General features: G+C 33.8%; 1 protein-coding gene across 3 annotated transcripts in view; it reads left to right on the forward strand.

The window, feature by feature from the left end:
- The window catches only part of LOC138711705 (retinol-binding protein pinta-like), an 82,258-nt gene that overhangs the window by 45,402 nt on the left and 23,610 nt on the right, over positions 1-13,246 (forward strand). For all 3 annotated transcript variants that reach the window (XM_069842852.1, XM_069842854.1, XM_069842853.1), the window contains 2 exons: positions 4,524-4,683; positions 6,667-6,916. In XM_069842852.1, coding sequence (XP_069698953.1) covers positions 4,524-4,683; positions 6,667-6,916 — 410 coding nt within the window. The remainder of the gene's footprint in view (positions 1-4,523; positions 4,684-6,666; positions 6,917-13,246) is intronic.

The raw sequence follows: 13,246 nt of genomic DNA on the forward strand, positions 1-13,246 counted from the left end.
CGAACCAAACCTAACCTATCACATGTTCGTACATGTAAAGTGTATAAGCGGATTACGAAGGGAACTACCTCAGCGCTAGTTTAGCCAATTTTTTAATTATTGTTTGGAATACACCATGTAATGTAATACAGTATCATAATAATAATAATAATAATAATAATAATAATAATAATAATAATAATAATCAGTTCATAACCTGAGTTACTGCCAATCTTTCAACTGGAGTTACAGGGGTCTTGACAAAATTTGTAGGTAATTTGACATTGTCATTTTCAATTAAACTCAAAACATAATCAAACTGGTCAGATGAGAGTCTGAAATATTTCTTAAATTTTGTAGCGTTTTTATAAAGATGTCTCATTATCAATGTGTTAAAACAGAATTCTGTAAACCTATTCCTGAATATTTCATTAGTCTGTAGCTTGTTCCTTTTATAATACGCATGCGAGATTTTGATATCGTCATCTCCCTCTTCTAGAATAAATAGCAACTTCATTATCTTGGATTTATTCATTAAAATTTTTAGGTTATGTCCGTGGCCTACATTAATTTACTTGACCATTATGTAGTAGATGAAGGAATAAACAGATGAGAATCTACAGCGATGTGCATCCGACGATGATCGCCATAAACAAACCGTACCTTTATGGTTTTGTGTGCGCTAAATCCGAAAAATCATCTCTTTTCTTCGTATCACGTAAGATTCTTAAAATATATTATGATTTCACTTTTCGGCAAGGGCTCCCCAGGAAAGATCTGGGGCGGATTGAAGGTTGTAAACAAAACAAAAGCCAATGCATTTTACAAGTTTATGACATTTCCTGATTGTTATGTTTGTTGGAATGTTTTTTTGCACTTCTAATAAATAAACAGATATTGGTCCCTTCTATTCAGTAAATTTCATAACAGTTCAAAGTGAGGTCTACGTAATGAACAGAGAAGGATGTGGTTTTCAGTATTTAAAAGAAAGTTTTACCATTTTGAGTGAAGCTAAATTAAAAGAGGGCATTTTCATCAGTCCTCAAATTCACAAAGTTATGGCTGACTCTTTGTTTGAGGAAAAACTTTCCGTTACAGAAAAAAATGGCATGGTGAGCTTTCAAAGATGTTTGCTCAAATTTCCTTGAAAACTTGTTGTGGAAAACATGTCAAGTGCGTATAGGAGAATAGGGTATAATATGTCCTTCAAAATACACTTTTTATATTCTCATTTAGCACTGTTTGTTTGTTTATTTGTATATTTGTTTACTTGTTTCTATGAATATTGCATGTTGCCATTATCACTTTGGCTAAAGATAAACTCTACAGCCCTGAATTAAATAAATAAAATAAATATTATCATTTGGATTTCTTTCCTCCTAAACTTGGAGCGGTAAGTGACGAACATGGGAAAAGATTTCTTCAAGAAATATCTGAACTGAAAGGCAAATTATAAGACCGATATCATCATCCAGCGTGCTTGCAGACTATAGTTGGTACCTTCTAAAAGACAGTGCCGGGTCTAGTTATAAACAGAAATCATCCAGAAAATTATTTTAAAGGTAAGTTCAGATTTCGAGATTTTTCACATTATAGGCATGAGATGTTTTTATTGTTGTGTTTAAACTGTGTAATATCTTTTTTGTATCTAGTACACTTTTTTGAAGTATTATGAGGCATTTTGAATCCACAGTGTGTTGTAATTTTACGAGTAGCAGTGAAAAATAAAAAGAAGTTGTTTTTCACAAAAAATTCAATTAATTTTTCCCGGAAATGATACGTAATGGGGCGTTTTTTTATTTTTAATTCAGTTTTGGGACACATATATTAGTAATATTCACCTATTTTTATTTCGGAACAAAACAAAAGGTAAAAATTTGTTGATCAGTGAATTATATCAAGCAGTACATCCCACTTAACGATATGTATCGAAGAAAGAATAATTGTTTGTAAACATCTGAAGACTGATTAGTGTAATATGTAGCTAGTCGGTGATGTATGAAACGGAGGGGGAAAGGAACTGGCCACCCTATCCAATACCTCCTGGCTTAGGTGCGTCATGAGTGATGCCTTATGCTTTCAGACAGTGTGGACTAAACAACAATACTTCTATATTTTTGTCTTATCGAAATAGTATTGTTTTTTCCATTTGGCAAATGACAATGGACGTATAGTGGGAATCTATATATGCTTGGCACCGATCACTAATCTAATCGATGAAACCAAAGAAATATTAAATTAATTTTGATGTAGTTTAAAGACGCAGCTAAAATAGGAAGCATGACTCAATTACTACCAAGGAAAATTATAGAATCAGACATATAAATATCTATATCACACTGCCATTAAATATATGAAAAAGACCCTCACTACTTGATTAATAACTATAAAAGTGATTTATTTTTAATAACAATATTGTTACCTTACGTAAGTTTTATAGTTTTCAGTAACGTATATATAGCCGTTACTTACTTACTTACAAATGGCTTTTAAAGAACCCAAAGGTTCATTGCCGCAATCGCTTTTTTTTAATTTTTGTTCGTATGTCTGTCTGTATTGTTGTTACCTTTTCACGCGATAATGGCTGAACCGATTTATATGAAAATTAGAATATAAATTAAGTTCGTTGTATCTTAGATTTTAGGCTATATGGCATTCTAAATACTTTATTTAAAAGGGGGGTTATTAGGGGGCCTGAATTAAATAAAAAGAAATATTTCGCTTATTATTGATTTCTGTGAAAAATGTTACATATCAAACGTTTCTTTAAAAATTATTTTCGATAAGTTTTATTCTTTACAAAATTTTGACAGGACTGATATTTAATGAGATAAATGAGTTTTAAAATTAAAATAACGCCATCTAAGACGGTGCAAAGAATTAAGAACAAATGACTTCGTCTATAAGGGGCCTTGGACAACAACAATCGAAACAGGGGCATGGACATCAACAATCAACAATCAAAAACTATTAAACGTAGCCTACAGAGAATGTTTCTGTGTTTATATGAAGTCATATCAGAAGCTAAATTAACCGATTTGTATAATTAATTATTATTATTTCACCATTGGAAAGTGTAGTTTCTCTAGATGGACATAATGCTATAATGTTATTACAGTAACGTCTGAGTAAATCGAGGACAGGTAAGATTAAAATAGCTTCTTATGCACAGAAAATTTGATTGGCTATTTTGTACATTCGTTTTCTGTATTTCTTAAAATAATATTTATGTACACTCATTTTAATCTCAGAGAATTAACGAACAACGAGAGTGTATTGATTTAGTATGCAGTAATAATACGTTAGCTTAGCAATCCATTATTTTATAATTCAAATTTTAACTATGCTCAATTGAATCGTGTTAAAATACATAAAATATATATGCAATAAATGAAATGCAAAAAAAATTGGGTAATGAGCGAAGCAGATTATCTTTCGCTGTTGTAAAAGTTGTTCCCTGGATCAAACGTCCTATTTTAATTATGTAATTACTTTATATTTATTTGTAACAGGTGCAGCGGAGCGCACGGGTACGGCTAGTATAAATAATAAATGTAAATGATGTGGAAATCAGTAATCGCTAATTACAGACGTGATTATTCAAATAATAATTATTTATATCTTAATCCCGCTTCGCAGCCCCCATTTACCCAATCTCAATATGTTCAGTAGAAATCCCTTATTCCTTGTTTAATTTCTGCACGCTTTACTGAATCATCGAGTATATCCTACATATAACAGAGATGGAACTTGAATCTCAATGTTTAATTTTAATTAACATTGTCACATACAGACGTACTGGTAAGAATAAAACACGGAACCTACGACACATATCTAAATATAATTTCGGAAAGGCTTACTCTGAAATCTCTATTTTAACACATGCGTGAAGTTGAAGTATGTCCCAGCGAGTTCTCTCTATAATTTTAGACGGACATGGTGGAGAGAGAAAGACTGCACGAGGAAGAGACTGGTTGACCAATCAGATTTGGAGGAAAGAAATGTCATAACATTTATTTAAACCTTATAGTTGTTATAATAAAATTTTTGTCTTTACTCAAGATGGTCACTGATAATTATTTTGATTTTGGTTATGGTGATAATGCCAATGATGATCACGGTGGCATGAGAGCAGTGGAAAATAAAATGTAAAATTTGTCTTCAGAAATAATTTTGTTTTTTACATCGCACAATTCATATCGGAGAAATTATGAGCCATCAGAAAAAAAGTCTGTTACGAATTTATCGACACGGAAGTTCATCTCAGACTAAAACCTATCTTCTCCCTCCATCCCCTACCATACTAGGTACTTCGCAAGTTAAAGGATTGCTATCAGAATTGCAGTGACCTGAGTTTAGTGTCCAGTAGGTTATATTTGTAGAATGTAAATATTACCTCTATTGTTATTTTTCGGAATACTTGATGCAGTGGTTTTATTATTATTATTATTATTATTATTATTATTATTATTATTATTATTATTATTATTATTATTATTATTATTATTATTATTATAACAATTCTGGTTTATTTCCTCTTACAGATGACGAAAGAATGGAATGTTGGATTATCGCCTGCAAGAACAGCTTAGAAAGAACGAAAGTGTCCTTGGATATGTATTTTTCTTTGAAGAATTTTACACCGGAATTCTTTACAAACAGGGACCCAAAATCTCGCTGGTTTCAAAATGTTACTAAAATAGCGTAAGTCAGATTTCGTTTTAAATATAATAATAATAATAATAATAATAATAATAATAATAATAATAATAATAATAATAATAATAATAATAATGATTTATTTTAGCTGGCAGAGTTAAGGCCGTAAGGCCTTCTCTTCCACTCAACCAGCAAAAAGTGTATATACATATGCATGCACTTACAAAGAATTCAACAATTTGATTTAGATGAGAGTTACATGTATACAAGAGTCAATTACAAATTGAACAACAAAATACTATGAACTATTAATTAAACACTGAAATAAACTGTGAAGCAGAATTAAACTAAAATACATAGAATGTTAATATATTTTAAATAATATTAGATAATAGAAACAGATTATTATGAGAAAATTAAATTACAGCACAATCAGGATGATGTCTAAAGAAAAAAGTAACAATGTAGTCAGTGATATTTGAAATCAGTATGATTGGAGTGAAATATATGATAAGTAGACTTCGCTGAATTGCCACACGCAGCATGCAATCAGGTTGCCGATGTACGGTAGTATAGAAGAGGTGAGCGACCGCCCGGTCTCGTAGTATAAGCAGTTCATGTTAAGAGTTGTGACCGGTCCGAATAGATAGAGCAGCTACACCTAATGTATACCTATGTAAGCACTTGTTTTTGCATTACTGTGGTTGGAATAGTCAAAGCTTAACATTTGTTCAGTGCAGACAAGAATTCAATCAAACATACTACAATGAGTGTTGCTGTTCCAAACAATTACCCTTGGAATACCCTTAGCCCCGCAGACAGTCTTGACCCGTTGGTGAATGTGGTTGGACGCTGTTAATTATTATGCAGAGTATTACGGCAAAATACAGTAATGGAAGTAATTGATGCATTGGATAGCACAGACAGTTCCGCTGTTACAGCTGTAAAATCATTGCCTTCTGAACAGCTATTGGAAGATATTCTGTTCATTGATTCTAATTTTAAAATCGTGTCCAAAAGCATCACCCTGTTAGAATCGTCTAAACTACAACTTTCAGAAGCCCTTAAAATAGTGTATAAAGTATCACAAACCGTTATCCAAAATAACAATTCACTTAAAAATTCTGCCTATTCACAACTTCGTATTATAAATGATGTGCTATCAGGTAACGACAAGACGTCTGAAGTTGTTGTACTAAAAAGTTGTGACTTTCCGTTCTTCAAATATGTACGTATTACATCGTGTGATGTTGAACGTACATTTTTCCAAAATAAAAACTAAGTGACCAACGGAGGAGGATACTTTGCAGTCGCTCAAAATGTACATAACTCTTCACTGCGATGCACATATTCAAGGATGATGTGAGAGTATTACATTAAAACTTAAGAGTTAATATATCTCACTATAAAATAATTGTGTATTTACATGTTTAGAGTTTCCTACTTCAGCGATCATTCATTATATTTCTTGAATGCAGGATGCACGTTTTATTGTAACCGCAGTATAATGCTCAGTGTTTACATTAGAGGCATACTCCATCTTTGCATGTCCCCTTCTCATACAGTCTATACCGCGTGCGCAGTAAACCTTGCGATTCTCGTGGCAATTCCACGAAGTCTAATTATTATTATTATTATTATTATTATTATTATTATTATTATTATTATTATTATTATTATTATTATTATGTACAGACTGTCAGTGTTCATTAGGTCCACTTGACAGGTCATATAATAGGATGAACTCCTCTTCAATACTAGAGGCCTTTGAGCCCGCCTTGGGGATAAGGAAATAATTTGTCCTGCAGCAGAAAATATTGAAATACAACAGTACCTACGTTGTTGTCTGCTAGAATTAAGTAAAACACGTGAACTCTGTCTGAACGTTTGAACTGAACGGTAACGGCTACGGTTAACCGAGTAATTCCGGTGCTCCGCTGCCAAGCACATAAACCGATAGAACAGAGTAACTCAACAGTTGTACTCGCTCCGTCCCCAGCTCTAGTTAATTTATTGAATATGTTGCAGATATTCATTTCCAATGCCGATCCTGACTCCTGAATTCAACAGAGTTTGTGTATGCGGATTCTTCGACACTGACTTCTCGAAACTCGAACTCGTGGACTTGTGCAGAGTGGCCGGCATGTTCTCCGACTTGACTCGAGGCGAAGATTACCACGTGGCTTACATATACGTCTTGGACCTCGCAAACGTATCTATTGGAATCACCAATAAGCTATCACTGACGACACTCAAGAAATGGGAAGTGATTACGTCGGTGAGACACAAATAGTGCATTATTACATATAATAACTACTGGCTTGTGCAGCAAATACTGCAAACTAAGTGATCAAAAGACTACAAATTCTTGTAGGCCTCTTATTTTATCAGTAAATAATACCTTTTGGTCTTTTCTTAAGAACTGTAATTTTTGCGCTTCCTCCAGACAATACTGATCTACCAAATACAACTGGATTAATTTGTGTAACAATGACTGTTATCCTGTATATTTTCTATAATATCGGCTGTAATGAGGAATCTATTGCTGAGATGCGGAAAATGAGGCGAATGATATGTCAGAGTTGTAGAATCTTATATGCGCCCTAAATAAAATTGTCCATCGTAAATCGTTAGCAGTTTCACTCTTTTATTCGTTGCTGGTTGCGGGTAATAAACTTACTCATCACGGTAGCAAGAAGTGAAATGGCATGCTATTTTCCCTACAACAAAATATGCTTGGCAGCGATCACAAATCTAATCGATTAAAGCAAAGAAATATGAAGTTAATTTTGATGTAGTTTAAAGACGCAGCTAAAATAGGAAGCATGACTCATTTACTACCAAGGAAAGTTATAGAATCAGACATATAAAAATCTATATCACACTGCCATTACATATATGAAAAGGACCCACACTACTTGTTTAATAATTGTAAAAGTATTTCACTTTTAATAACAATATTGTTACCTTATGTAAGTTTTATAGTTTTCAGTAACATAAGTGTATATATGCCTATAGCCGTTACTCAGTAAATTATAGAAATGAAGAACTAATATAAAATATTCTTTCTCTGCGTCTAATTACATAAAGCCCCAAAAGGTTTCACTTTCATATATCAGTATAGCATTATGTGTTGCATTAACTATAATAATAATAATTCAATTTTAATGGTAATAATGTCATCAAACATTCTTAAGTTTTGTAGTTCTTAATATGCAATACACAGCTGTACTCGGACAAATTCAGACCAAAGAATACGTTATCAAAAATTCACACAAATGAAGATCGACGTATTGGCATTATGATGTGAAAGAATCTGAGCCATCTTAACTCTGTGTCGGCAATCCTGTAGGTCATGGTCTTCGTGTAATAATCTATTGTTTATTGTAGTGTGTGTTTTTTTTATTCTGAAATGCAATTTATTAGTTTCAAAAACTGATGAAAGATGGATTTTGGAAAAGAGGAAAATGATGAAGGGAAAGACATTTCATTAAAAACTACAGTTTTTCTGAAAAACTTTGGTTTTCAAGCTTCAAAATGAGGGATCATTTATTAAAATTCGTTCAGTCTTCTTCCCGTAATATCCATTACCATTTCAAATTATATATTACTAGTGGCTAGTGCAGCAAATGCTGCAAACTAAGTTCATTAGACGTTCAAATAAACATTTTTCAGATTTATTTTCAATGAAGAATACCAGACATTCTGAAAGTTATTTGTTTCCATAATAATGAAAGATACTCTCTCTTGAGCCAATACTGAAGAGAACCACGCATATAAATATCTACACCACACCGCCATTAAATATATGAAAAAGACCCAACCCCAATTCATTAATAATTATGAAAGTATTTTATTTTTAATAATATTATCTTACGTAAGTTTTACAGCTTTCAGTAACATATACTATATAAACTATATAGCCGCCACTCAGTGAAATACAGAAATCAAAATCTAATTTAAGTTATTTTCTACATCTACTTATATAACCCCAAAACGTTTCACTTTCATATCATCAATATAGCATTAATATGTATAATTAATGAAAAATAGTCACATCATGGCATTAACTACAATAATATTTCATTTGTAATGGTAATAATGTCATCACACCACCTCAAGTTTTGTAGTTTTTAATATCCAATACACAGCTGTACCCAGAAAATTACACACCACAGAATCGAACCTGTAAATTATTTTTAGTAAGTTAAGTTTTTAATAACCAATTTAATTTGAGCTCTAAATATGTCAGCATTCTTGCAGATCATGGCCTTCGTGTAATATTGTTTACTGTAGTATGTGTTTTGTTTTATTCTGAAATGCAACACGGCCAACTTGATGCTCGCTTCGCTTCTCCTTTACAAAAAAGCGAAGGGAATATCAAGTCGGCCGTGAATGCTATTAGCTAGTTCGCAAAACTGACGACGGATGGACTTTGGGAAATAGGAAAATTATGTTTAAAAATTGACATTTCACTGAAAACTACTATTTTTCCGAAAAACTTTGAGTTCCAAGCTTCAAAATGAGGGGTCATTTATTGAAATCCGTTCAGCCGTTTTCCCGTAATTTCCATTACCAGTTCAAATTATATATATATATATATATATATATATATATATATATATATATATATATATATATATATATATATATACAGATAGATGTTGTTGAGTTCTCTGGAACAAAGACTACAAAATCTTAAATCTGATTTTACAAAAGATGAAACATTTTAGGTTTACCTTAGAAGTCAGAAGGAATTAAGTCCAAATTCCCGATTTTGATTTTGAGATAATGGTGAGACGAAAGTTCCACTTTTATACAATCTTATTGCTTAACTACAGAGTGAACCAGCCAGAGCTAGACTCCTAACCGCACTCACGGCGACAGATTCATGCGTAACGACGCTACCATATGCGGGGGATTCGTTCCTCGCTTTTGCGGTTAGTATTGCGTAATGATGTACTTACCGAATTTGCTTCCAAGACGATAAGTCCATTGAAACCATATCCATATGACTTATGACCTCTAATATTTTTATCCACTTTCATTTATGTCCACATTTTATGTGCGTCCATTTTTTAGGGTCCATGATGTTATGTCTACTTTTATTTAAGTCCACTTTCATGTCAATTATTTTGTACCACTGGAAGATGTTCAGGCTGTTTTTAATACCCTTACAGATAATATGAGCGTAACGTAATGAATTTAGCATTGTACATGGAAAGAACTTACATCCGAGGAACACCTGCTCGAGGAAGAAGAAGAGCAATGCCACCTAGATTCGCACCTGAAATATGGAACACTTATAATCAGGTTCTGGCAGGACAACATCGAACAACTAACATAGTCGAGGGCTGACATAAGAGCTTTCAGAAACACATCGTCACATATCACGCATCGGTATGGAAATTCATAGAATTTATCTAGAAAAACGAAAGGAATAATGAAATTACAATAATCCAATTGCTTGGCGGGCATTTGAATGTGCGACACTCTATTAAAAGATCTCCTTACAAAATTTAAGTCGAGTAGCAGAGATTGTTCGGAATTACAACCACTACAACGAAGAAGGACACATCAGAACTTACCTCAAAGCTATTAGTTATCATCTGAAGCTGTGTGAAGATGAACAGGCAGAAGAGATTGAGTAGTGAATTGAAGTCAATTTGTACATGGACATAACGTATTGTACAATCATGTACTGGACGTAAAAATGTGGACATAAAATTTGTGCAATTGGACTAAAATAAAGTGGACATATACTTCATTGGACATATATTTATAGACATAGTGTAATGGACTTAAATTTAATGGATATAATAAAATGGACATTAAAATTGTGGACATTATAAAAAGGACCTAACGTCTGTGTTTCACCGAATTCACAATTCATGTTCGAAATGACGTCCTTGTGATATCTGGCAGGCTGCACATCTCCTGAAAACATGTCCAGCAACTCGTTGCAGTTCGTTCTCCGAAATTCCTCGAATTTCGCGCCGGATATTTTGAGTTCCTCAAGTGACTGTGGGTTATTCGCATAAACTTTATTTTTCAGTGTGCGCCATAAATAAAAATCGCAGGGATTTAAATCTGGTGATCGAGATGGCCATAATCCATGATTTACTACCCTATCATCAAACACTTCCTGAATGCCGGTCATTGACGCATGAGCAGTGTGAACTATGGCATTATTCTGCCCTGTAAACTTGGATTAAATGACATCCTCTGTCTCGTTCTGTTCTTGTTTTATATATTCTATAAATCTTCAAACACTGATGTAATGTCTACATACCAATATTTTAATTTAAATTCGACACCTTTCACTACATTATTGGATCTATGACTTACTTACTTCCTTACAAATGGCTTTTAAGGAACCCGAAGTTCATTGCCGCCCTCACATAAGCCCGCCATCGGTCCCTATCCTGTGCAAGATTAATCCAGTCTCTATCATCATACCCCACCTCCCTCAAATCCATTCTTAACATTATCCTCCCATCTACGTCTCGGCCTCCCCAATGGTCTTTTTCCCTCCGGTCTCCCAACTAACACTCTATATGCATTTCTGGATTCGCCCATACGTGCGACATGCTCTGTCCATCTCAAACATCTGGATTTTAAGTTCCTAATTATGTCAGGTGAAGAATACAATGCGTGCAGTTCTGTGTTGTGTAACTTTCTCCATTCTCCTGTAACTTCATCCCGCTTAGCCCCAAATATTTTCCTAAGAACCTTATTCTCAAACACCCTTAACCGATGTTCCTGTGAGAGTCCAAGTTTCACAACCATACAGAAGAACCGGTAATATAACTGTTTTATAAATTCTAACTTTCAGATTTTTTGACAGCAGACTGGATGATAAAAGCTTCTCAACCGAATAATAACAGGCATTTCCCATATTTATTCTGCGTTTAATTTCCTCCCGAGTGTCATTTATATTTGTTACTGTTGCTCCAAGATATTTGAATTTTTCCACCTCTTCGAAGGATAAATCTCCTATTTTTATATTTCCATTTCATTCAATATTCTAGTCACGAGACAATCATATACTTTGTCTTTTCGGGATTTACTTCCAAACCGATCGCTTTACTTGCTTCAAGTAAAATTTCCGTGTTTTCCCTAATCGTTTGTAGTCTTGCAATACAATTTCATAGGAAGTGTGAATCTTGGCGGTATAGCTCTCCGAAAAGAAAGTTGAATCATCATCTCTGTGCATGTCATATATTGGATATTATGACTTCTGGAAATTTCTGCATATTGCATATTTTGATTGTAGACTTCTATACAGGGTGTTTCCGAATTGGTGTTACAAACTTTCAGGGATGATGGCGAAGGGCACATGTATCAATTTGAGATAAGGAACCCTGGTCCGGAAATGACCGAGTCGAAAGTAACAAGTAACAATAGTTCTGTGGAAATAAAATAATTTTATTCCTCTGTACACATTATTTATGTATATTTATCTGTACATCTTACACATACTGTATTCATCTGACGTTGTTTACGTTGTCTACTTACAGTATTCCATTCAGTGCGCTGTCTGAGAGATGGGGACAGGAAACTACACTAAAGCAATGCAGATAGCGTAATGTGTAACGGACATGGTCGGTTCTGATATGCACGTCTGTAGACAGCAGTGTATGTGTACAAGTTGCAGTGTCCAGTCGATCAGTCCTAGTGAAATGGAGGAGTACACGAGAGCGGAATAAGCAGACCTGATTTTCGAACACGGATGAGCCAATGGGAACAGTAGACAAGCTCACAGATTGTATCGGGACAAGTACCCACGTAGGAGATATCCTGCCCATATCATTTTTCCACGACTGTTCCAAAAGTTAAGGGAAGGAGGACATGTGCTGCCAAATTACACTATCAAAAGTTAAATTAATAATTTATGTTCGCGTGGAGAATGTGCTGTTATGGGAATCCAGTCTTATGTGCTTTGCTCCAAGTCATAATAAATTAATAAATTACTCTTCCTTTATCTTTTCAACTGGCGTCGATAACAATTTCCAGCTGACAGGAATCGTCTCCTCAAACATGTCAACAAATTGATATAGAGTGTTTTCTGAAGTTTATTTCAGTTCTCTCGTCACGCACTATGAAGTCCGTCACACGAATTCCATTATCCATGAATTAATAAATGAACACTCTTATATTATTCGCTTTCTGAGTGGACATCGCTTAGCTTGATATGGCTTATGTTCAGAGTGTCATTTTCTGTAATGTGTTCTTGTGTCTGGAATATCTCCTGCAGACATCACACATGTTTTCCATTGTGCACCGTTCTGGAAGAGATCGAGCCATGTGACTTTTATTTATCTTATTACATTCCCCCGAGTCTTTCTTTTCCCATTTATGTATTACATTTCTGTATTGGAGAAACTTTTATGTTGTTTTTTGCAACTATCATTCTTTTCTCAGCAACATCTGTGGAAATAAGATTATAATTTCAGTAAAATCTGGGTTATACATATCTGAAGGGAAATTATCTGAATTACTCGTAAGTCGGAACTATGTATAAATAAGGCTTGAATCTAAGACAATTTTGGAATGACTAGGAATCCGTTGAACAGACCTACATAGCTAGGAGCATTTAAGCATTCTT

This window comes from Periplaneta americana, chromosome 13 (assembly GCF_040183065.1).
Source record: "Periplaneta americana isolate PAMFEO1 chromosome 13, P.americana_PAMFEO1_priV1, whole genome shotgun sequence".
NCBI classification, from domain to species: Eukaryota; Metazoa; Arthropoda; class Insecta; order Blattodea; family Blattidae; genus Periplaneta; species Periplaneta americana.